The sequence below is a fragment of the Lissotriton helveticus genome, chromosome 11 (assembly GCF_964261635.1).
Source record: "Lissotriton helveticus chromosome 11, aLisHel1.1, whole genome shotgun sequence".
NCBI classification, from domain to species: Eukaryota; Metazoa; Chordata; class Amphibia; order Caudata; family Salamandridae; genus Lissotriton; species Lissotriton helveticus.
This window is the reverse complement of record NC_136072.1, coordinates 489,060,181-489,087,387: the sequence shown is the minus strand read 5'-3', so window position 1 is coordinate 489,087,387 and position 27,207 is coordinate 489,060,181. Positions and strand designations below refer to the sequence as shown.

Here is a 27,207-nt window from a genome sequence, read left to right as displayed (position 1 = left end):
AGGTGGCAACAATCGAATTATGCAGGGAGAAAATCAAAGGTTGCATATATAAATTAAATAGTAGAGGGGATAAGGCGGAGCCCTGAGGGACACCGCAAGACAAAGGAGAGTAAGAGGCAGAAAAGGTAGACAGGTGCACTGCCTGGAAACGGCTTTCCAGAAAGGACCGAATCCATTCCAAGGCCATGCCCCGAATGCCGGCGTTCCTGACACGGTCGATCAAAATAGCATGATCGACCGTGTCAAAAGCCGCGGGCAGGTCCAACAGGACAAGAACCTGGGAGATGTTGTTATCGGCACCCCTTCTGAGGGTGTCCATGACCGCCACGATGACAGACTCGGTGGAATGGAGAGGGCGGAGTCCCGCTTGCTGGGCCTCCAAGAAGGATGAGGACTCAATGAAGACACTCAGGCAGCGGGTGACATAAGTTTCCAAAATTTTCCCCAAATAGGGGAAAAGAGAGATAGGTCTATAGTTACTCAAAACCGTTGGATCCGCATTGGTCTTCTTTTAGATGGGTGTCACCACAGCCCGTTTGAAAGAGTATGGAACCACCCCAGTGGCCAATGAGTTGTTAAGTAGGGCCAGGGGGGGACCAGGACAGGCCAGAAAGACTTCACTGAAAATCTGAGGAGGACAGCGGTCAATAGGGGAACCAGAGCTCACTTTACACAGGAGCGAACAAAACTCAGCTAGGGAAATTGGGGGAAAGACATCCAGGCAGCAAGGGTTACTAGGAGGTAAGGGGGGGATGGGGGGATGAGGGCAGAGGAATATTACTCTTAATAGTAGTAATTTTATCCATAAAAAAACATTAAGTGAGTCACACAAGGGTTGGGAAAGTTGGGGTTGAGGGGTAACTCGGTCGGGTAGGGAAAGCTCGTTCACGATGGAAAAAATGTCTTTTGCTTTAGAGGCGGATTCCAAGATTTTTTGGGAGAAATAGGAGGTTTTGGCCAATAAGATTGATTTTTTGTAGGCTTTCAGACAGTCAACAAAATCAATTTTCAATTGAGGGTCGTAGTTACGCCTCCAACGGCGCTCCGCCTGGTGCAAGGCTAATTTATGAAATCCATCAGTGCTTTCTTGTGAGACGCAGCCTTCTAAGGAGTCCATCTCATTAAACCAAACATGCACTTCTGGTTTAGGGTGGAACATTTCTCTTCTAGAATTTCCAAAACCCTCTTCAATATCTCAGCAGATTCTTCCAAGTCATGCATACACAATTACGTAAAAAAAAAACGGTCTCATTTTAATCTGGTAAATATTTCTATCCCAATGAAACCCCCTGAAGTTGAATTTGTATTGAATAATAGTACCATCTCTTAGCTATTCTTGCCTAACACCATGCATCAATCCCCCTGTTGAGACAATCCTAAAATCAAATCCTCTTTCTTAGACATGTACACTCCAGAATTCTCTTAAAATCATGCTGTCTCAAGAAGCATCTTACTTAACGTTTCCTAAAACATGGCATGTATCATCATCATCATCAATAATTCTTTATTCGGTATTTAGAAAATACCATAAAAGTACAATTAAAACAGTTAAAATCAATAACAAACAATTCGTAACACATGATTGGAGATAATTGAACAAGCAATTCATTCAGCACCGCCCTCTTGAGTTCCTTAGCCTTACGGCAACCTTGATAAAATTCATAATGCAACACAGTGTATGATGATCATTAGCCCTTTGCAAGAATAACAGGGCAACCTTGGCATGTTTAAACTTGGCCTGTTTTAAAATTCCTATTAAAAAACTACACCTAGGTAAAGCGTAAAATGTACATAATATTACAAAATGAAGGGTGTCCTGCGGAGACCTATTGTCGCAGCCGCAGGCACCCTTCTGCTCAACGGTTGAAGTAAAACCTGGTGGATCAGCCAGTAGGTGGCATGTATCATATTAGAATAGATTAAGCCAGACATATCTTCTCCTTCTACATACACCAAAGTGCCAGGAGTTGTTCAATTTCTGCCTCCTAATTTTCACAGACAATACTATTTTCCTCTTTTTACCATTTTGACACACACACCTCCCACATTATGTACCATTTGATACTACTACCTTCGTGTCCATTCTAATAAGAACTCAGTAAATGACCTTTGCGACCACATAGCGTATACTTCATATGCCACCGTAGAAACACTCTGTCACTCACAAAACAATGTGGACATGCACAGTAAAAAAACAGTTTCGGGTTCCCAACTGATTTTCCTTTTCCACCTTCTTCTCCGCAGCATCAACAATTTATGTTATCTTTCATCACTTGTACATTCCCTTCACCTTCCTTTTCATGCGTATCTAGCATTTCCACCCACCTCATGGGCAGTTCTGTTCTTTTAGTCATATCAAACATGTCGGATTTGAAGTCTCATTTGTTTCATACTTATACCTTAGCACTTTTACACCACAACATGAGTTGAATCTTAATATACCCATCATACTTATTTTTAAAATGTACATATATGTCCTTGATTAGGCAGTGGAGACCCAAAATCCCCGACAGATTGTCCTCGTACAGCTCCAAATGGTAACGCTCCACAATTACTTTACTCTTTGACTTATATTGTTTGTTCAAATGTCTCAAATATGCCCGAGATTCATTCAAAATCTTCCGCTCATTATACCTAGACAGTTCATCAACAGATTTGTCTTCCATTTTATGAAAAATTTAACTCGCAGATTTATAAATGCTTCAATCTCTTTTGATTATATTCCATTTCAAAACAGTTTGGCATAGGCCCATGATAAAAAATGCACACGTGTTTGCATTTCTGACCTTCTTCTTAACACCAGCTCTTCACTATAATATCCACACAGATGCTCTCAATACCAGTGTGTGATTACACATTTGAGTGCCAGTTAGGACATCTAGCCTTTTAATCTGTTGGGAGCCTACTGATGCAGTTAAAGAAGGACAGATTCAGAGTATGATCAACTTTACAGGTATTTTATTATGTATGGGTCACACAGCACAGTTGAGCTGCATACCACAGTGTGGACAGGAAATATACTGTCTGCTTGCTTCCTGCACTATAAACCCCTTCAACCACACCATCCCAACTTTTAGACGGGCTTCCACATTGCAGACTGTGTCTGATGTTCACCTGACATTGGTTGTCCAGGAAAACATGGAAAACATGTGCATTCTCTTTCTTTAGCTTATGACTGTGAAAGCCATTGACTCATAGGGCCCAAAGTTGGCTGAAGCATGTTGACCTGGTTCTTCCAGAGATAGATGTGAGACACCTAATACCTCTTTTTTCACATCTCACATTTTTTAATCATACAACTACCTTTGATCATCTTAATAAAATGTGTCCTTTCTAAAGGTAAGAGGTATTTTTTATTTTTTCTTCCTCACATGGTGGATCCCATATGGGCTCAGATTCACGGGACAATGCCTCCTGGTGGAGGAAAAGACCCAATGATGTAACAATCAGTGGTTAAGTACACCAAAGGGAGACATGCCTTTGGTGGAACAACACTGTTGAGGGTGTTAGCAACCATTTTGGTGTTCCCCTCCCCCCTCCTGTCTCAACACAACCCTGCCACTCCTTTTGATTTTACATGTACCTCATTAAAGGCCTTGTACTAGAATGTATATGGGCACAACATCTAGGAAAGTGAAAATCTGTTTATGCGTACATTGAAGCAACACCGCTGCCAACGCACTACTATGTGTTTAACATCACATTGCATCAAAACTAACTGTTCTGAGAATTACCTTCAATGGACAGAGTATCATTAGAAAAGACCAATCCTTGGTATATAGAATATGTACCCACCTGATGAGCTTTAATGATGACATACCATAGACTGAATGCCTTACAGTAATATTAAGACATCTTGAAACAACATGTACATAGATTTTGACTATGCAATGTATATAATGTTCATACTTGTTGACTTAGGGTTTCCATTATCATTTCTATTACCATCCCCATGAGACTGTCCCACACAAACGTATGACGTGTCTGTTTATCATGTGTCCTCAACTAGAAGATTATATTTTGCCACAGAGTATGGTTATTATGGTGAGACTATGTTTGCGCTGCTACACCAATGACTAAATCAAATAATTAAAGAAGACATATGTTACCACCAATAATGAAACCACAATTGGTTTTAAAGTATTCCCAACTGAGAAATAAAAAGCACTACCAAGGTATGGGGGTTATCAAAATACTATCTCACAGGCTGGCACATTATAAATTGAGTATCTGTGACATCGTTGAGAAGGGACTTCTTAATAGAGAATCTTTTTGGACATCTGCATCAATATATAGTTTGTATTATTCACCAATAGCACGTATGTGGTCTAATGCAAATCACAGGAATTCATTACCAATGAAGCCCAGTTGAGGTAATGTGCATGCATGGACATGCACCAGCATGATAATACAGTATACCAAGACATAGTGATTATCTTGTTACTGTATCACATGACCACACATTATGAGTTGAGTACCTGTTTACACCTTCAAGAAGGGCTTTTTTTCAACACAAAACCTCTATGAACATGTGTAGCAATACATATTTTGTACTTTTTAAGTTCAGAAATTTTTTATTGATAGAAATAAAGATGTCAATACACAGTTCACAATATTAAACTCATGTCATTACAATAGAATTTGCTACAGTAAAGTTTTATGAATTGTACTCATAAATAAAAATAAAAGGATAAACTGGATCATGGAGAGCATTGGAATATCAAATATTCAAGGAACATTTGGGGGATTCAAGGGGGTTTTAGAACTTCTTGTCGAGATGGTTGTAGCTGGGAACATCATCTGGCATTTGCGTCAAGGTATATTGTAACGGGTGACCACAAATCCAGACGTTTCGTTGCCATATGTATAGGATACACAAAAGGCGGTGTCTAACCTGTGATTATGGCAAATAGCATACCACCATACCTTATTAGAGATTTTTGTGAAGTCTTTCCAATTTACGGTGATTTGCTGAAACGCGAAGGCTAATAACAAATTAATAATTGTAATATTGAGCGCAACATTCTCCCAACAAGATGAGAGACTTCCTAAGAAAACATTAGTAAAGGAAAAAGAAAGTTTAGTTCCAAAGATCAGGTTAATTTGGGACCACACTTGTTTCCAAAAATGATATACAATTGGACAGGAGAATAGCATATGAAATAAGTCAGCGTTTGGGAAGGAACATGTCCAACAAGCATCAGGTACAGTCGTAAATCTTTTACTTAAAGAATTCGGTGATAATAAAAGTCTATTATAAACAAAAAACAACATTTGCGTTATGTTAGCTGCTCTGAACGATTTACGTATCTTGGTCCATAAGTTATTCCTGAAAGACACTGGCCAAGAGGGAAGGTCAGAAACAGAAACGAAGAGGCCGTATGGGTTGAATATTGTGGGTTTTTATTGAGGATGATTAGTACCCCACATTAGGAGGTGGGTATAATTGTAACTATGGTAACAGACTGATAGTCCAATGTCAATAAAAGAAGAGAAAATCACTCCAGCGTCCGTTCTCGGGGTTGTGGTCAGGTGGGAACAGCTCCGGTGGAACAGGTAACTCTTGACACTTCCGTTGGGTAGAGTCTTCCCCGGAGTACTAGGAGCACTCAAAAGAAAAAGAAATAGCAGTCACTGACCCTATCTGAAGGGTAGGCTTAACCTAGTCTGTCACCACACCACGTGCGAGGTTTGGGGCTCTTCAATGTGAGGTAGGAAGAACATGAAAGGTTTTAGGTTTCCTATTTACATGCACGGGAGCAAGAGTAATGGCGTTTAACAATGCATCAGAGTATTGGGCCAATCTATAAAGCAGGGAAAATAAAACGCTATCTCCCCAGAGTATCGCAACCCACGCCCCACTCTAACAATCCACCCGCAGCACCCGTCACGTACTGCTGTCTGCCGCAACTCTCCTGAGTTGTGGCGGCTCGGGCGCGTCCTCCGGATGCCACCACTCCTCGGACCAGGTCTCGGGGTCTTCCAGATCTTCGTTGGGGCTTGCCTCAGCATTTCCTCGTCGCAACAGGGAGTCCTTGGCTTTGTCGGCGTCTGCTTCTTTCTCCTCCGTCTTCTCCTCACTGTGCGCGCCGAAGTGCTTCACTTCCGGCTTTTTCTGCTGGTCTTGACCTTTGCGTTCGTAATCCGATTGGTTAGGCTGCTGAGTCCCTGCGCTTCCGGGAACGGCTTCTGGGTCACATACACCACACTGTGGGGCGGGGAAAAGATTCCTGGTTACTGCTCTTTCTGCACTATCTCTGTCATCGTCAAAAAGACGGTAAGGAGACCAGCGGGACGAAATGTTATCGGGGAGTGTTTCGGTGGGTGGTCTCTCCTGTCCCTGACCCTGATCTTCCTCACATCAAGATAACATAAAATCTCAATCCCATGTCTCTTCTATTTTGGATTTCTGTCTAATAATATATTTACCTTGTAAATAACTGTACATTATGGAAGCTTTGGGTGTAGTTTTTAACAAAGTGTGAAGTTGTGAGGAAGGGCCCGAGATGTTGGAAACAATAGGTGTAACTGGTAATTGGTTATTTATATCTCCATCACAGCTTTTTTAAGTAGATTGTATTTATGGATAAATGAGGCAGGCAAATTGAATAATTGACAAAGTGAGGAAAGAGGTAGGAAATCCGATTGTGAGAGTAGCTGGTGGATCCATATTAATCCTTTTTGTCGCCAAATCTTCCAATAGAATGGTTTATTTCGGATACGCAGGTTTTTGTTGTGCCAAATTGTTGAGTTGAGGAAGGAATCCATAGTACTATGAGTAGTCAAATATACGGATTCCTAGAGTTTAGAGGTCAGTTTGATTATGGGAGTAGATAAGGCCTGTGGTTTGCGTGAGAAGGAAAGGTATTCATAAAAGGAAATGGGGGACAAAAAACGACACTTGATTGTAGTCCATAAAGGACAGTCTTCTGTGGGATCAAGGAACCAAAGAGAGGCTTGACGTGAGAGGAATGCTTTCTGATACGCTTGAAAATCGGGAAAGTTAACCCCACCTTCTGTTTTAGGGCGAATTAATTTAAATAGAGACATTTGGATTTCTTATTATTCCATAGGAAGGAAGAAAGGATGGAATTAATCTTCTTAAAAAATTTAGAAGGGATATTAGATATTAGAAATGGTATATAGAAGTATAGGTGACAGCATCATCTTTATAGTGTCTAAACGGCCCCACCAGGATAAATAGAGGGGGTGCCATTTAGTGGTTAGGTCTGATAACTTTTGAGTTCATTTATTCATGCATAGTGCTACTGTGTCCGAAATTAAAGGAGTAACATGTAATCCTATATATTTAATATGGATAGTTTGTACTTTTCATCTCTTGCAAAGGTGCAGTTTAGCACATTTCACTGGGTCTTTAGTTCTCATGAATTCCTGCTGACGTGATGAACATGCAATAGATTCATGACATGCATTATTATTCCCTGCGCTTTCCTGACCAAAGGGTTAAATTTACTGGCTTTTCCAATCCCCTTTATCGTTGGTGATAGGCCCAAATAGGTGCTACAGGTGACATGACACCCTTGATGAAGTAAGTAGAATGATGAAAGGTACGAGTACCAGCTAACTGTTTAGCATTCCTCCTTACCCTTTTCTCCACTACATGTCTCCTGATATAATCAATACATTGTGTGACTACAGGGGCATGCCCCCCACCCTTCCCATGTGGCATATTATCCTGAAAACCCAGGGTAGGTTACTTGCTTGTGATTTTTGTATGTGCATGATACTGCAACCTCAATGTTTCACAGATCAGTGATTACACAGAACAAGAAAACACATATTCGTATTTGATTGCGTGCTACATCTGTGAAGGCTTTGTGTTGTATGGTTTCTACCACAAATATTCAGACAGTTTTACTTAAAGGTGCTGTTTTCCTCACTGATTTGGGTGATTACGGAAGTGCACCACTGAAGTGCATATGAAGCTTGAAACAGACACAAGTCCATTGGTGTTTATCTCTAGCAGGACCCAGGATGAGAAGGCCATGGGGAAAGGGTGACTCTGCCCGTTACATGCTGTTTATGTTATATTTTATGTATTTTTATTGACTGAATAGTGTTGGGTTAAGTGACATCTCTAAATTAAATTTTACTGTTCATTCAGTCCTGATGAAAGCCCGGGACACTAGGCCAATTATACTTTAAGGCTAAAACATGCCAATTTATATGAAAGGTGTAGGATCTTTATCTTAATAGACACCCCCTTTCCTTTATTTTTTAATCATACCAGGGACACCATGAATAAAGGGATCCCTAGGTTTCTGAGGTATTTTTACACTAAGACCCCGTCAGGAGAATATTAAAAGTGCTACCTGGAATATGGTCAGGCCCATCCTGGTTTTTAGAGACTACGATGAGACACAAAGATGATGCATGACACCAATAGAGGGTGTATGAGGGTCTAACAAACAAATAAGAGATTAAGTTGATTTGTTAAGGTCAAGTCTTATACCTGTACATTAGGACACCTTTTGATGGGACATGTAGTGGCGGGAGGACATATCCTAGTTTATCCTTTCATTACCTTCTTAGCAAGCCTGCTGGTCTGTCGTTGCTACTATGTGTTATGGATACACGACCGAGCCCACTCAGATACAGAGAGCAGCTTGATGAGGACTGGAGAGGGAGAGGGAAGCATGTCGTGCCACTAGGACAGATTGAGAAACAACCTATATCGATCAAAGTATGTTCCCTCTCCTATTCGATGATTTGAGTATATAATGCTGGTAAAGGTGTGAACTCACTAAAAACCCTTGAGCTCCCCCTCTTGATTGTTGATAATATTGAAATGTGGTAGGTTGATGTCTGTATTTGCTTGTTCTCACTTTCTTAAATGGGTCTAGTCACATTGGAAATTAGAGGGGGACTAAAGAGGTGTATAAAGATGTGAAACTATAAAATGCCCATGGCAGTTTCTTCACTGCTGCACCTATATGTTGATTTCCGAATAAATTAACAACAAAATGTCTTTCAAAAAAAGGTTACATTTTCTTCTGTCTAGAACAGCCAAACTGGGAAAAAGAGGTCACATGTGGGTAACACCACAGAGCACGGAAAGACCATAAATGAGATGGGACATTCTATTTTGTGACAGCTGATGCTTTCCAGTCGAATTTGATTACAAATATTTAGAAACTATATTACAGTAGTGACGTCTGCCTCTTTTAAAACAATCTTGGCTAATATTTCAAATGTTTAATTGGCAGTCAAAGAGATACATTGCAATACCTACACCCGAGGATCCCGTGTCAATCTGCATGTTTAATCAGCTACCAGCATTTATCGAACATACAATAGGCTGTTTGAATTCACACATGTGTACTCAGTGTAAAAATCTGAATAATGATTGGAATAGTTATTTTCTTTAAAACATACCTTAAAGAATAGCATTTTACTTCTTCTAGTAATTTGGATTCTGTTCTTAAAGAAGACAAAGAGAAACTGAGGGCTGTGCAGAAATATCAACCCAGGTTTACAGAGGACCAGAAAAAGGAACTTCTTGAGGTCCATCCGTGGATCAAGAAGGGTGGGCTTCCAGAAGCCATCAATATCAAGGTAAATTTTTGAGTATGATTCAGTGAGGCCTTAGAGGCTCATTCTATAAGTTTATCACATAATGCCATGCATTTTGAAAATGTTTTACAGAACAGCAAGTGTGGCTACTTTTGAATTAGTAAATGGGCCCAAAGCTAGTAAAAGAGTATTGGAATTAAGGAAGAGATTTCTGCATTTAGATAGTATTACATAATTGCAGACTTTGCTTCCCACAAATTAGATTGTTTGTCTGAATCTAATATTGTTATCCATGTACCTAGTGCCTCCTCTTCACACCCCATTGCAATGACATAAATTTAACCCAGATAGAGTGATCATGATGGGGAACATCTAATCTCCCATAGATCTGTGCAAATTAGTAGAGTCATCACAAATTCTACTTCTGCTACTGTTGAAAGACAATGAACAAAAGTACCCATGCCATATTGTTTTGCAAGTTATCACTTCGGATATGACACCACCATTTGAGTCTAAATGAGAGCTAACTTTTTCAGAACCTCAGAGGGGGCCGATTCACAAAGGTAATCTGAGACAAAATCCTAACTTTACGACTTTTGGTGTTCACAAAAGGCATTTAGGAGTAGTAAAGTTAGGAATCCTAACTTTACTACTCCTAAATGCCTTTTATGAATACCAAAAGTGGTAAAGTTAGGATTGTTCTCAGTTTAGGGATAGTAACGTTAGGAATCCTAACTTCCCTACTCCTAAATGCCTTTTGTGAATACCAAAAGTTGTTAAGTTAGGATTTTGTCTCAGATTACTTTTGTGAATCGGGCCCTCAATTTTCTTTTTTATGTTGTCAGTGTGAAAATACAATTGATATTGAAAAGGCTCTTAGCCAGGTCATGTCTCACAATGCAATAATTCTGTGTCAGGTGATGGGTATAACAGTGACCTATCACATCAGTAGCTGCAGGAGTTCTGTGACAAGTGTCTCTGTACCACCTGTAGGTAAGATCAAGTTCTCCTTCACCTTTTTCAACAACCCTAGTTGATCACATGGCAGTGCATGGACCTTGTATTTTTAGCTCTAACTCTAAAATGTTTGTGACTTAAGAATGAAAATTATAAATGTCCCTGTCAGTGTAGGCTGTAGATAAATCTTTAACATGACTTTCTGTGTGTGTGAGACATCTGTTTTGCTGTTTTGCTGCATCAGTGTTTGAAATGTCATTCTCTTGTGATGTTCAGCTTATTTTGTGTACTGTTGACCAGGCATGCATTTATCATTCTGGTGGCAGCAAACCATGCTGTTCCAGCAATAGAGCAAAAAGAACATGTGATGGACAGAATGTTGAACAATTTCAAGCATTCACTCCATTACAGAGATCTGGGCCTCAATCCATTGTTGTGTTGCTCACCATGCCATTGCAGTTAAAACCCAGCCATATGCAAATCATTCTTGATCCTGTTCCCCATGGGAACAGTCCAGCCCGAACTGCCAGGCCAGGTAGTCCCTGTACTGGAAAACAAGAATTCTAGGACCAGTTTTGGGGTTTAAGTCTGACTGCTTTTTGTGCCAAGCTATCAGAGGCAGCTTAATTTATTTACTTTTGTGGTACACCCTGACAAGGACTGTATTTATTATTTGAGTGGAGACTCCACCCCTCTCAACTAATAACCCAGTTTCTTACATTGTGTGTTCAGTGGTAGAATCCAGTACTTGTGTTTGTACGGGGTCACTCAGTGATTGATGTAAAACTAAGAATCCCTAAAAATAATCTGACATCATCAACTCATTCCTGCCTCATACATGTGCACCAGTGACACTTGCTTGCAAAAATGGAGGGAAATCTGAGCAACATTGTAGAATACCCTGTGGTGGCGCTGTGCAGTACTGCTGTGCAGGTAGAGGGGGATGCCAATGACAAGGAGTTCAGGGAAAAAAGGGCTACAGAAAGCCCAAATGGCCTGCGAAGTGACAAGCCTGCCATTATCTCCCTCATAGAAGGATGAGGTGGAGCTGGAGAAGAGAAAATGGAGGATGAAGAAGATGACCTGGTCACAGGCCCAGAGCTGCAGCAGGAGGAAGGGGACAACTTCCCAACAGGAGTGGGGTTCCCTGCAAGAGCAGGAAGCAGCGTGTGTTCCACCACCTGTCCCCTGAGAAATAGAAGGGAAAGAGGGCTGAAATGGAATTAAACTGCAGCTGATCCACATGATATTGGAGGCAGCCAAAGAGGAGGCCCTGTACAAAGTGCCTTGTAGTAGAGAAGAATGGCCTTGGAGGTGAAAAAACTGAGGCAGAGAGGGCCTTGGCAAAGAGAAGGCTAAGGCAAAGAGAGCCTTTGAGAAAAGAAAGAATTGCTTGGACATGAGGTGACCAAAAAGTGCTGGACCTAAAAGCAAAGCACCTCACAGAGTCCAGCCATAATGGTGGCAGCAACAACGCACAGTCCAATGGAGACAGGGGCTGCTTCTCCTTTAAGGCAGAGGAGCATTGCCCCACTGAGCAGGTCAAAAAGGAAAATATATGATAATAGCTCATTGTTATTATCATTTAATTTTCCCTTGTTGCTTATCAGGGTGGGGGAGGGTGAGGTTGGCTCTCACAGAGGAGTGGTACGTATGCTCTTAAGTGCATGATAGTATGGCCAGCGCCTTGGGCCAGACAAACCGTCATGCATACTTTGCATGTTCTCCACCCAGGCTGCATTGCATCCTGGATGGAGAACATGCCCAGGCTCCCTGTCCCCATCTGATTGCCAAACCATGGCGCTCAGACCAATAATTCAACACTGCATTGCAGCTTTGTGATTGGCTTAGGGGAGCCTGGAAGCCTGGGTGCTTCCTTTTCCTGTTTCCTGCCCTGGAGACCTTGAAGCGGGTGAAGAGTACCGAGAGGCAGCGCCCGCACAAAGGTAAGTCAGTGTTTCATTTTTTTTTTTTGCCATTCCCTCCTTCGGTGAACCGGTGTTGGTGGCATCCTAATTTGCCCTGTGGGACCGCCGCCTTGTAGGCGGGCGGTCCCAAAAATGAATCGATGGCGGATGGACTGAGGTCCGTCCGCCATCGTAATCGGGCTCTTTGTTTGCTGGGCCATGCACCCATATTGCCACTGAACTGTCAAGACCAGCCTTCCCCTGCCCATGACCGTGTTTGATCTTAAAAGATATCTTTTCACTCCTGCTCTAGAGGCAAGTTGTGACGCAAGAGAATGTTCATTGCCTTCAAGTAGTTTGTGTTCTCTCCTATCCTACTTGATCATAAAAGGCAGTGAGGATGCAGTTAGAAATGTGGGAGCGCAATGCACAGAACAATGGAAACACATGTTTTCAGTTATAATTTAGAAGTCCACGAGACAATTTTTTTCCCCTTTGTATCTGTTTGCAACCTTAAGTAATTCTAAATGCCAGACTAAGGAAATCCCTTTAGGTGTTCTGGCTCCTTGTACACTTGTATGGCATTCCATATTTTTCATTCTATTACCCCTAAAACAGTATCTGTAATTTTTGTTCTCAAGATGTGTCCTAATTAAAGGAAAGAATATATTCTCCTGCCTTGGCTGTTTGAGCACCCGCCATAGGAGCAGATAGTTCATCCTTCATGTTGAGTTTAGCAACTTTATGCACTCATAATTGAAATGAAAACTCTCAAATGTTACTGAAGCAATTTAAAAAGACTTTCTGAAAGGCAAAAAACAGACATCTGTTGAAGAGAACATTATTGAGGTATTGACTAACACTATTGCACTGAGAAGATTCTTCACTATATTTATTATGTTTTTGTGGTTGTAGATTTTTCATTTCACTTTGTGGAAATAGCATCACAATAAATGTAGCACCTGTTTGGTATGTGTAGCAGATTTGTAAAGAAAAGAGTTCTGCTAAGTGGCTTACTCGGTCGTGGTCTAATACTGTTGAACTGACTTGGGACACTGAAGCATCACTACAGGTTTCTGGCAATTTGAATAGCCCAATTGAAACATGAGATATCAAATCTTCTTGGTACTTCCTCATTCTGCCAGTCATTGGCTAAAGCAGTGGTTCTTAACCTGTAGTCCTGGAACCCCTGGGGGCCACTCAGCCTACTCAGGTGGTCCATGGTAGCTTAGAAAATTAAATAATGTTCAAATTTATAAGGTGCACATAAATAAAGAAGCAAACCGTGCAAGTGAACATTTTAAAGTAGTCTGTAAATGTGAAGGAATTTTAAATTAGAGGCTGAGAATTAAATTAGTATCCTCAGACTGATTCATGGGAGCAGTACAGGTGCATCAAACAGAATATAGTATGCACTCTGAGTGGCCTTTATTGAATTTAAAAATGATACAGTCCTATCTAAATTAAGGTTTCGATTTTTTTTGTTTGTTTGCAAATTAAATAAAATGTGTAATCATTTGTGTATTTGTTTTATGTCTGTATTGTTTTGTGGTTGAAATCATCAAGAATGCTTAGGCTGTGGTCCCCTATTACAATAATGACCCGGGCGGGGGGGGGGGATCCTGGTCATCCAGTAATGACTCAATGTGGGTCCCCAGAATTCAATAATGATTCCATTATTCTATGTTCCAGTAATGATTATTTGGGGGTTCACAGAAATCAAAAGGTTAAGAACCACTGGCCTAAAGGATAATGTATGATCTTTAGGAATTTCCTTTCTCTGATTCCTAGGTTTTTCACAAAGAATTTCCGTACTGAAGACTTGTTTTCCATTCTGAAGAGAAATTAATACCATTCTAATGTTCTTTCTGAATCCTCAGAATATTCTGCTGAGCAAACTCTGCACTGCTTTCATGTTTGTTTTTGTTCTTTGATAGAATTAAGCTAATTGCTACCTATGGTTCTTTTAAGTAGCAATCCTACCCACGTCTCTTTTGGAAGGCTTGGCTCTAGACTCTGAGTCCGAGTCGATTGGAGTTGACCAACCCCTGTATGCGCAGGACTAGGTATTACAGGTTCTTTGGCACTTATTAAATACCTCACCCATTGTTACATTTCGGCAGGTCAAATCTGTCAGGTATTTAACAGGGAATGCAGTATCTAATGTGAAATCCGAATTTTGGTACAACAAGCAACCATATCTGAATGTTATCCCCAAAAAATTCAGAATAGGTGCTATTTATGGCACACAATGAATTGCGAACACCATGGTGTTAAATTTAATTGTTTGTGATAAATAGCACCTACACATTCGACACACTAAGGAGCAGGGCTTTGGTCAGAGCTGAGCTTGATAAAATACAAAGGTGTGTTGCAACTGGTGCTATTCAGCAGTCAGCAATATGCATTCAAGGGGATGGTTGTGTAGGAATATCTCACAGCCCTTGTTAATGACCCTCCTGATTCCCTCTACCTTCTAGCATCTTCCCTCTCGCACAATGCCATCTACTTGTCCTTGGATAGTGGCTTACCGTTTCCAGAAGCACCTTATTCAATGAATCGTTGCTCATGAGTTATAATCACACGTAAATACTCCTAATATTTACATAAATGCTTTCTGTAGACATTACTGATAGCATACCACTTTCCATGTCTGTGGTCACTGAGGCCACACTATTCCAGAAGCTACTTCGGTTCTCTCATTCATTCAAACACTTAGGAAACTAGTATGAATCTGGTAATCCGAGGTCCGCTAGATTTGCGGGGCGCAGCCGTGGCGGTTTCCCCCACCGACCTATTATGAGATGGGTGGTGGGACTGCCACAGCACTGCCGCAGCCAGCGGGGAACCGCCGTTCCCTGGCGGTGTGCAGGCAGTGTGGAGTGATCCAGCGGCCTATAGAAAATATATCATAAACAACACTACCCAACTTCATAACCTATAAACAAAATTCTATACTAAATTATGGACCCATTTATAAACCTGACATATTATATCTGATATAGCACCCATTGGTGTTTTTGGAGATAAATCCTCATTAAAGGTTAAATCAGGCATTCTCGATTTAGAAGAGTTTATTTCAGATAAGTCTGAATAAAATTTTTCAGCACCCTTTTGAATTTCTGTATTTAAAGGAATAGTTAATCCTGTCTTGTTTGTTTCTTTTTGGTTAAATACAGGCTGAACAGGACCAATTGTTACTGGAACTGTCACAGCTTCCATGCCTTTTGTCATTCTTTTTATTAATTCTTCTTTAGATCTTAAATATTCATTATAATCGATATCTTCAACATTTCTTGCCTCTCTTGTATAATCTTTTGGAGCTTCTCTTGCCCTTGGAGCCATTGTAAAATGTCTACCTTCATTTCGAGCATTATCAAATTCTGGTCTTCTAGGGGTTTCAATGATTTCACAATTATTTGGATAAAGTTTAGGAGCTTCATTAATTGGAGGTGCACTCGGTGAAGTTTCAGTAGAAACCACCGGAGTAGACCATGATCTAGGAGGTCTTAAAGGCTGATTCTTTCTAGCTGTTGTATATATTTCTTCCATAACTGCATCCTCAGATTCACTTTCCATAGATTTCCCTGTAGGAGTACCCATTACCATTTCTTGAATTAAGTACAATCCTTCACTCATGTTTCCCTGTCTCCACATTCTCAATCTATCTTCATGAGTTTCTCTTCTCCAAGGTGGATTTTTAGAAGGTCTTTTAATTCCACTAGCTTCTCTTTGTAACTGATACATCTCATCTTCCCATTCAACTAAAGCTTCAAATTGAGTTGGTCTCGGTTTCGGAACAAGAGCATTCATTTTCTCTCGTAAATTTCTCAAGACTTTTACATTAAATGAACCATCATCAGGCCAAGTTAAAACACCGTCGTTCTTAGTATAGCGTTTCCAACTATCGAACCATAAGACAGTATGATATCCATATTCACCTTCCATATACGCTGCAGGTGTTTTATACTTATGAAGTAATTTACCACCTCGCGTTTCGATTTTCTTGTCAGGCGAAAATAAATTCTTAAACTTCTGAAATAATGTTGGCTTTTTCTCAACATGTTTAAAATGATAACTCATTTTTAAGAGTTAATTCTAATTCACAAAATCGTTCGTAATATATTTCCGGGATATTCCGCAAAACAACCAATCCGTGCGCGAAACACACCAACAAGCCAATGACAGTTGAGCTACGTCACTTTTCAGCTCAACCAATAAAAATGGAGTTTTCCTAAAGAACCAATTAGCTTACAGATCGTCAGAGACTCTAGAGCCAATCAGAGTACAGTTGGTGACGTAGGTCACCCAATCCCAGCGCGGCTCTGTGACGTACACAGCAGCTGCGGTTTCTCGTTTCTCACTCCTGGCGCTTACCCCTCCTTCACAAAATCTTTTCACAGCGCCATTTTAAGAACACTTTTCAGTGTAAATTAATTCTTAACAATAACTATAAGGACATCATCTGTTCGTTTCACTATTTAGGATAGTTTACATACATTCAAGTATCCACACTTCGGAATAGACGGCGCTATTCACACTAAGGATAATATCCAATTGTCAGTAGAGTAACCCTTACCCCACCCTTCTAACACGTATAATTATGAACTCGCTTTGCTCTGAACGCACCGCGAAGTGACAGTTCTAAGAGTTCCACTTGAACATAAAATACAAATCAAACTCGCACTTTCACGCTGAAAATTCCCTAATTTCGAACACACATGAAATCCGTACAGGACTCTCACCTGTTTATAGAAATCATGCACCGTTAGCAAAATAACGACGTTATCCGTACAGGGCTCTCACCTGTTTATAGATATGAAACATGTACCCGTACAGGACTCTAACCTGTTTATAGATAATCATGCACCGACGCTACTTTACCCTTCACTCAAGCTCGGATATAACTAATACTCTTATCACAGTGAGTTTTATGGAAGGCGCTTTGTCCCTATTCTCATGCTGCTTTAATTTCTTAGAAAACCCTCACTATTCAAGATTCACACCTAGCCCTAAAACTGTGCTGCTCGGCGACAACACTATGGTACACGGCGATACCTCTTGTGATACTCGGCGATATCACTACAAACAGAACAGATGGCTTGCGTGACTAATTTCTCGCCACACAATCTATACCGGTATAGCTTATAGATAGCACGAAAAACGAACTCAACATGTGTTAAAACGTCGATCCTATTTCCATACCATAACACTTTAGTAACCCTTAGCAACCAACATATTACCTTGGTTACCCTTAGCAACCATCAATTTCTGCTACCAGAGAATTGATCCAGCGGCCTATAGAAAATATATCATAAACAACACTACCCAACTTCATAACCTATAAACAAAATTCTATACTAAATTATGGACCCATTTATAAACCTGACATATTTTGGGCCTACTGAATCAGGTGGTCAGATTAAATCTATATACACATTATCTACAAATTATATACAATTTTATATTTTTGCGGAAAGAATATTGTCATTAGAATAAATCCTAACCATTTAAACGACCACCATTGGCGACGTGATCTAGCTAATAGTAACCTGCACTTCTGAATAACCAAGACCAGCTTGTTTGTCAAAAGTAAGATTTTATTTACTAAATTATGGTATTTTAATTGATAGTTTTATAAAAGTAATTTATTAGCATTGAAGCAAGCATGATTGTAAAGAAACGTGAGGAAAATACAATTTAAGCAAGTGAATCAAAATTAAAGTAAATATTTAAAGTTTAGCATTCCTAAAACCTAAGTCCCTAACTGAACTAAATAGATAGAAATTAAAGTAAAGTTCTTTGAGGATTCTTACGTGCTCCACGCAATGTCCGACAGCACTTCACCCTCATCGGAAAGTCAGAAAGCAGCAGCCAGCCCATCCCTAGGGGCATGACTTTTTATACCTTTCTACGCTAACTAAACTACGCAAAGGAAAGTTTTCAGAAATCTTCGACGTCCCATTGGCTGAGAGTGACAAGTGACATGTCACCCATATTTCAAAAGTTCCATTAGGTCACTTTTCTTAAGGACCATTGTCTTTTCTGAATGCAACCAGGAGCTTCCTAGGTTTGCAACAAATGTATAATAACATTCTCATTGCTTCCAATTGACTTCCTCGGATGCCAAGTTAAGGGCTGACAAAATGTTCTTTTTCGACCTTGGCCATGTCCGACAGAATGATGATAGCACGTCAGTTTTTGCTTTGTGAATGCAGCTTTTAACGAACACTTTATTTCAGAATGGGCGTCTCGTGACTTTTGCAGAAGTAAAATTCAGCTTTTTGTAGCTCGAGCAAACTAGGCCCAAAAGCAGGCAACTTATGCTTTCTAGTATAAAACAAACACAAGAAAAGTATTAATGTAAGAAATAATGTAGATTCTGTATCCACCCCAGGATTTACTAATTAATTAACCCACCCGATTAATCTAATGTTACCTAGCAAATGCAAACAAATAAAGCAGCGTTTATATCTACCAGTCTTCATTAATCCATGAGACTTATGTGCACCTAGAATAGTAGAAATGACATCACACAGACAAGGAAAAGCAAAACAAGCACATGCTTCTTTTAAGTTTGCAGCAGTTAGTAGTGACAAAAACGAAAACAATAAATTATTTTATTATTTTGCACGAACAAAAAGATGCAACAATTATGCACGTTTATGAGCACACATGTTAGTCCCCCCATGTGTAAAGTTTAATCTAAGTTGTATTAGCACGACATATCACAAATCATTAATATTATTATTCATGTTATGGAAATGTGACTTCACGAGTTTAAACAAAATTTTGTTTTCTATCTCGCTCCATCAGGAGGCATTAGTATGCTTGGCAGGACCGCCGCAGTTCCGCCAAGCATATTATGAGGTTCCTCTCCGCCAGGGTTTTCATGGCGGTTCCTCCTCCATGAAAACCCTGGTGTAGAGGAAATAAAAGGGGCCCTAGAGTGCCCCTGTGCCTCTGCACCCTGTGAATGCACACAAGGGGGCACAACATGTGGTACCCTTTGTACATGCACAACAGTTCCTGCACGGCATGGACTTTTCAGTCCAAGTCTTACAGGAACTGTTTTTGGAGTTCGCATTGTCGTGCCTGCTTTTAAAGGCATCGCTGTTGGAATGCTAAAGAAAGCCCGTCAGACATGAGTTACACTCGTAATCTGGTGGGCGGCCTCACCAAGGGTTTGGCGGTCCGGCGGTGGGGCGGACCCGGCCAAACTCGTATTCGGGCACTTAATCTGTTTTGCTTAAATAATTTCCTATTAAATTTGACATAGGTGATCATTTGGACAGGAGGATGATTGCCCTACCTACTCATGTGTTCTCTCTTATTTTTTTTTATTTTTTTATTCAAAATGTCCCTTTACCACTCAATCAGTTGCGGTGCCTGCAGGTTTTTTCCTAACCTTTCATATTCAAGCCATACAATTTGCATGACAGCACTTTAGGGTACATCGTCCATTTGGGGCTCAGCCTTTGTGCTGATAAGTCCCTTTTCTAGTTCTGTCTCACAAAATAGATCTGTGAGAGGCTACATGTACTCACGAAGGAAGACTATCCCAACAAATTAACACCCCTCGTGCAAGGATACCAATTTGGATCCAGACTTTAGAAACAACTCCTGTATACCAATAAAATACTTTGTTAGGTGCCATCCCTCGAACGTGAGCACCACGGGCAAGAACCCACCAAGTGAAGCCCATGTACACAGTACTTTCTTACTTTGGCAAAGTGTGGATATGAAAGGCCGCCTGCACTCGTTCAGCCGTCTGAAGTGGCCACTGACGACAAATGTTGAAGTTATGAGCAGAGGTCTTACGTGAACAAATATTTGTCACACTCACTAGATCGGTGACTCGTGTTCCTGCATTATGTTGTTCGGTGGAAGAAAATGATTATGTTTACCGTTCTGCAAGTAATTGAGTGTAAATTATTTTATCATATTGGTTTGGAAACCGGAAGTCTGACTTTATTTTCCTATTCTCCCTTTTCAGGAGTGTGTCTATTGTGCAGAGGACAATAAAGGTGGCATGTCTACGCCCAATGATAAGAGCATCATAGACGTGGATATGAGTGACATGGCATCCCAGTGAAGAAAGCATCCAAACTGCCAAACTGAAGGACACCGTGCTTCAATAAATAGACAATTTACAGAGGAGGATGCAAATAAGAGAACAGCTGCATAAAACCAAAAACGCCTAGAGTTGTGTATATATATTTTTTAATGTTTTTAAATATATGAATTGCTTTAAAGGGGACTTTTAAATTATATTTTCTGTGTTTTTTTTTAAATAAAATGTGTTTTCCTTTTTTTTAAATAGCATTTATTTTTAAGGAGGGGTAATAGGGAATTCGATTTTGTCAGTTGCCTCTTCGTGTTTATTTGAAAATGTTCACGTCATGTAATGTATTTTGTCCAATAAATATATTAATTTCGTTTTGAGAATGTCCAGATTTCTCAAGTGGTGTTTTTAACCAAACCTGAGCTGACTATGCAATAGTATGTCTTAGAGACGATACCCCCATTTCTGTGTTCTTGGTTTTGTTCTTAGTCACTGCATTGTTTGGCGTGTTCATTTACCAGATGGCTGCAGAATTTTCACCTTCTAATTCCATACTTTTGCTCGAGTGTGTTCAGCCTAGCTTTGCTCATAAAAATATCATACAATTGATGCATAGTGTGCACCTGGATGGTAGGGAGATAAAAATGTCCTTTGTTTAAAACTAAGGGTGTGAGAAGTGTTTTTTTTTCTTGCATAGTTCACATATTCCTCTCAAAAATTGCAAAAAAACAAACATCAGCAAAGGGTCCAAAATTCTATTCTAATTGGGCTTTCGTGAGAATCATGATGTGCACGCTTCTTTAGTATCACATACTCACTATTTTCAAGATTTTGTACACAAGTGTGATCAATCATACCTCTCGCCCACTCCTATCCGTCTCCAAATACTCTTGCAAAGGCTTCTTACCCTATCGCCAATGTGCCCGAGTTTGTAAAATCCCTTGTAGGCATCACTTGTGTAGAGGGTACACATCAAGGTGGAAACCCATTCTCTGCAAGAGTTTCCAGCTCATCTTGTGCACACTGTGTGATATTGGCTCTTTACCCCAAGACCGGGTGAAAAGAGTCAATATCATTTAGCACAAGAGGGCCCCGTGTGTGTTGGCAGGTCTGGGTCTCTGTGTCAGTTAACACTCGATAGAGAAGAACAACACTCGGGCATAGTAGGTCAAGGCTAATAGGGAAACTCCTTGTAATGAAAATTACGTGAAATTTTGCTCTCCGACTAAAATGTACACCTGATTCAAATAGCTGAACCTGGTGTTAAGCATTCATGAACTAGCTACAGTCCTTTAACTTTTGCCTAGGGCCATATTTCTACAGTCAATCCACAAATCCAATATCCTGTTGGATACACCCATTTTATTGTTTTAAGAAAAAATCCGACCTTTCCAAGTGCTTCTTTGGCAATGTATCGAACTGAGATTGCATGCAAAAATACTTTTTATTTGCCTGCTGTTCAGATTAGTAGCCCTCTTTTCCCCTTTATGGAGACATTCATCAGAATTAAATGGTGTTTTAATTGCTCAGCAAACTCATTGGCAATATCTCTTGTCGATATCCGCTTTAGACTCACAGTTACATGATTCCTGTGAAAGGTTGTGTGGTAGTTGGGAATTCTTTTTATTGCTTCGTTTACACAGTAAGTGCACTGTTAACACCCTAGCATTTGTTCCATAGAAACAACGATGCATTTATAGAATCAATAAAATGGAGTTTCTTGTGAAACAAGCCAACCAGGTGATCCGGTTCCAGGTCTTGTATATGTTGCGTGTAAACAATGGCTCAGATCTGCAATTTTTTCTCCAGGACCGGGGACAAGTATAAGGAGCAAAGTCATTGCACTTCTCACCGCACCTCTGGTACCAGTAGCCTTACATTCGTATATCTGAACTGGATGGACTAAGCTTTTCTTTTATGGTTCAAATCTCTTTATTACATTTCAAAAAAACAATAAAGCATGGCATTGTCATCAGCGGACATCACTCAGTCTTCATGGCATAGACATGAATGAACACAACGATTCTGGAACTACCCCCACTTTAACCCTTGGAACCTCAGTGCTAAGAGATGTTGTGTGTAGCAGGATCTAATATGTCATGAAGATATTTGGGACAGGTTAATTCACTGAATTCCTTGTATAGTAAAGCGATAAAGGGGCACCGGAGTTCCGTATACAAAGTACCCTGTGCTGAAGAGCCAGAGTCAACCTCTCCATCCCTAATGTGTAAAAAAAGGAGGAAAAGCCATCCCAGTCATGTCAGAATCTGAGCCGTGCCCCAGTGTGGTAGAATATTATGAGGTGCAATAGTCGGATCTGCCATCTACGTGATTCAAGGGGGAACGTGAGCTCATTGGGCAATCCCAGAACTGGGTAGGCAGGGAATCGGGGTAGCTGGGTGATGAAGTGAGTGTCTATGTCATCCAAGTAGTTGTGTCCAGTAGTCAGTGAGCATTGGACAATTGGACATTCCGATAGTAGGTGCGGTAAGGAACCTGGGGAGTCTGGGATTGCTCCTATGGAGGTGCAATGGTGTGAGATACCAATAAGTTGCTATTTTAGTGGCCGTCTCAATGCTTACTGTATTGCAGGCAGTGTGTTAAGCACAGTAATATACATCTTCACACTCCTTTTGGGTTAGTGAGCGTCCCAGCTACAGTTCCCGATGCCTTTGTACTGTCGATATAGTCTGCGGGGGGAGTAGTAAAAGGGCCTATAGTTCGGTGATTAGGCATTTGTCTGATGTCATGGTCACCAACCATTTTTTCAAAAGCAGCAAGGGGGCATTGCGCCCCAGAACGGACCAAAGGCTGAATCAACTTGTTGTGAATTTGGAGGTAGCGTAGCCTCTCCGATTCAGGTATTTCAGAATCAGAACCGAGCTGATCAAAGGGCATGGGGCCATCTTCATCTTGTAAATGGCCTATAGATTGGCAGCTAGCTTGCTGCCAATGCTGGATCTCTTATCTGGTTCAGTCCAAGGGTGAAATCCACATTACCCACTATCGGTGCCAACAGGGATGGAAACGATGTCAGGCCCTTCTGTTCCCTCACTCAGTCCAAAATGTCTAAGTCCGATTTGGTAATTGACAATATATAAAAGCTTTGCAATCGGGCATGCTTATGTAGAGAGGGGATTCTCAGTGAGTGTTGCCCTGCAACTGCTCTATCAATGAAAAACCTGTGGTTCTCCAATACCTCCCGAGACCATGAGTAGAAGCCAGAGCTCCGCCACTTGGTAATACTAGACAAGGTTCAGAATACCTAGCCATCCCTCCCCAGGGTCTATATCTCTGGTTTTTCCTCATTTGGGAGCGACTGTTGGCCCATACAAAGTGATGCATGTCATGCTGCAAAGCCTGAATAGTCCCAGCAGGCGATTCCACTGGCAAGGCCTGAAAGAAGAAAAAATCCTAGGCTGGATTGACATTTTCATGGCAGCTACGCGACCGAGCTAATAGAGGTGGTATGGCCTCCCTCTCAAAAGATCTGGATTGGCGTAGGGCCTTATAATTTAGGCATACAGTCGCTAAAGCCATATGGGCAAGCTGAATACCCAAGTAAGGGATGGAGGTGGTTGTCCACTATATGGGATAGCTACCAGAAATGGTTGTCCCAGTGGCCGCCGAGAGTGATGGATTTAGGGCTAGGGATTTGTGAACATTGACCTGGAATCCTCCCTCCTGGTAAAGGGCCTCCAATTTCCCCCCCCAAAAATGGTAGTTACTTAGACGGCTCCCCTAGAACCACCAGTACGACATCTGTATAAGAGCTAATAATATGCTCCTCTCCCCAGGCCCACTGGAACAAAGGCTCCCTATAGAGCGCAAAAAAGCAGGGGTGAGAGGGAACACCCTTGACATGTGCCCCTACAGATGAGGAATACAGATGAGGTATGCCCATTCACACTGATCTAGGGGAGTTGCCTGTAATTGCTGAGAACCCATGAACAGAATCTCCCACTGAGTCCAAAATGTGGGAGTGTGGCTTTTAGGTAAGGCCATTGAACCCGATCAAATGCTTTCTCAGCATCAATGGCCAAGAGCATTTGTTCCCGATCTGAGCGTTGGGCTTTGTCAATTAGGTGCAAAACGTGTTTCGCAGTATCACTGCATTGGCGGTGTGGTACAAAACCTCTTTATGTGGGTTGATAAGGCATGGTAGGAGGGGGCCTAAGCGTGCTGCCAGTATTCCAGTTAAAATCTCTATATCTACATTGAGGATGTAGATTGGCCGGTAGGAGGTACATTGATGATTATCCTTGCCAGGTTTTGGGATAACTACAATAGAGGCCTCTAGCATGGAGGATGGAATCGAGTCTTGACCCTCGATGGAATTGAACAATCGGGTTAGGAGTGGAGCATGAGTTGTGAAGAATGTTTTGTAAAATGACACAGGGAATCCTTCTTGACCTGGGGATTTTAAGAGTTTCTGTCTGGTGATGACAGAAATAAACTCTTTGGTCCATAGAGGGCGGTTGAGGTCAGCTGCCTGTTCCTGCATCAGCCTCAAGATGTGGGCACCTTGAAGATAGAGGCCTGGGCACCCGCTGGAATATTTTGCTTTGTATGGAGTTTCTTATAGAAGTCCCGAAAAGCGGAAGCAATGGAGGAATCGTCGGTATGTTCAGAGCCATCAGCCCCTAAGATAAAGTGGACTCCCATTGCCTGTCTCCGCGCCCGAACTCTGTTAGCCAGAAGGAGCCCGCATCTGGCTCCTCTGATATAAAGGGAGTTTTGAAGCCTAAGAGTAGCATACTCCTCTCAATCAAGATTGATGCCTGCTAGTTGTGTGCGAGCAGCCTCCAGCTTGCGCTAGTCTCTGGAAGCAGAGGTACGCTTGTGAACACATCCAAGTTCCTGTACCTGATGGATCAGCCATTCTCTCCTGTCTCGGCAAAGCTTATTTTATGCCGCTGATAAAGAAATCAGATCCTCTCTAATTACCAATTTCAGAGTTTCCCCCAGTTTGGAGATGGAGACATCAACAGTGTAATTTATCGATATAAAGTCCATTTGTGCTTTATTAATGTGCTGAACCACCACAGGTCTATGGAGGAGGGTTTCCTGCATTCCCAGGTTTCTTGTGTAGCTGTATCAGTGGAAATCTCAAAGTGAGGGGCACCCCTGCATGGTGAGACAGGAAGCGGGGCTCTATATCTGAACCTACAACTATAGGCTGGTAATCCGTCATACCCAATAAGTGGTCTATACAAGTATATGTCTTGTGAGTATGTGAGTCGAATGTATAACTGCATGTGTGTGGGTGTTATGTATGCCAGATAACCCCCAGACCCATCTCACACAGCCAAAGTGCCCCCTCTCTGGAAAGAGCCCCATTCTGACCTTGACGCTGCACTAATCTATCCAGATCATTGTTAAACAGTAGGTTGAGGTCCCAACCCAAGAGCACCGTACGGTCCCATGTGGACATCACCTCAGCCACAGCGCGGCACAGGAAATTTTCTTGTCCCTCATTGGGAGTGTAGATGGTCCCCAATGTGAAGGTGTAACCACTGCGGCTCACCGAGAGCGCCAGTAACGTAAACATGATTTCAGACGGTTTGGGAACAATGTTGCCCTGGAAGAAACAGAACACTAAAATTGCTATTCCCGCAGTCTTAGAGGGGGTTGGAGGATAAGAATTGGTGCAGGAAAATCCAGCAAGCACATTCTATGGCAGTCTCTAGCAACTAGGTATCAGTGGTGGCTCCTTCGCTATGGCAGGGGAGCGTGCCCCCTGCTGAGATTCAAGCAGCTGAGAGAAACAGAAAAAATAAAATGATAATAAAACCATTATGCTAAAGGCAGCCATGTGTAGGCGAGGCCTTGACAAGAGTAATCGGAGGAGTAGTGCACACTGTAAGTGCACATGACAGTTTGGCCAGCTGTCTTAGGCCGGCCAAACCGCCATGCGCACTTTAATCTCTCTTCACCCGAGCTGAGTTGTGCAGCCGGGTGGAGTGGAGGCACAGGCTCCTTGGACATGAGCAAGCATTAAACACGCCCATTCAGGCCATTCACAGGGCTGCTCTCATGAAAACAGTGTTTTGATTGGCATCTAGTAGCCTGTGCAGTGTGCAGGGACCGGAGCAAAAGAACCCTGAGATGGTGGCCTGCAGTGCAGCAGCAGGTAAGTGCTTTTTCTTTTAATGATATACACTGTACCCTCAAAACCTACCCCCATCCCCCCTCCCCCGCCCCACCAATTGTTATGAAGGGGAGCCATTACTGCTAGGTACGTTTCCTGGAGAAGACAGATATGCGCATCACAATTCTCTAGGTAGGACAAGATAGCCCTGCGTTTAACCGGGTTATTAAGACCCTTCACATTGAGGGTAAGGATCTGTAAATTATGATAATTGTAAAGGGACAGTGGGTGAGCTATGAGATCATGTGGCTTGAGGATATACGTCTTTGTTAGTGTTGCAGGACCTGAGTCATGAGGAGTTGAGAGCGAAACCTGCTGCTGTGACAAAGAATGGCCACTATCTACAGGCTCCCCCCCCCAAAAACAACTTTAAAAGAAAGGAAAACAAGGTTAACAAGAAGTGAAGCATTGTCCAATAGAGTCAATCTCCAGGGTCAAAACCAAGTTGGGATAAAGTGGTTGGGAGTGTATAGTGGCCTGGGAGTCTGAATAGGTCTGTGACAAACAGAGCTATTTCAGTACCTTCGGCTTCAGTCAATATGCCTTTGATGTGTATATTGTTACGCCTTAACCTATTTTCTAAGTCCTCTGTG

At 41.6% G+C, this 27,207-nt stretch overlaps 1 protein-coding gene across 1 annotated transcript in view; it reads left to right on the top strand.

Moving 5' to 3' along the window:
* Positions 1–20,645, top strand: part of LOC144792911 (period circadian protein homolog 2-like) — a 385,755-nt gene extending 365,110 nt beyond the window's left edge. The window contains exons 21-22 of the mRNA XM_078668113.1: positions 9,426–9,576; positions 20,395–20,645. Of these exons, the coding sequence (XP_078524239.1) occupies positions 9,426–9,576; positions 20,395–20,493 (250 nt within the window). The 3' untranslated portion in view covers positions 20,494–20,645. The remainder of the gene's footprint in view (positions 1–9,425; positions 9,577–20,394) is intronic.
* The last annotated feature ends 6,562 nt before the right edge of the window (positions 20,646–27,207 follow it).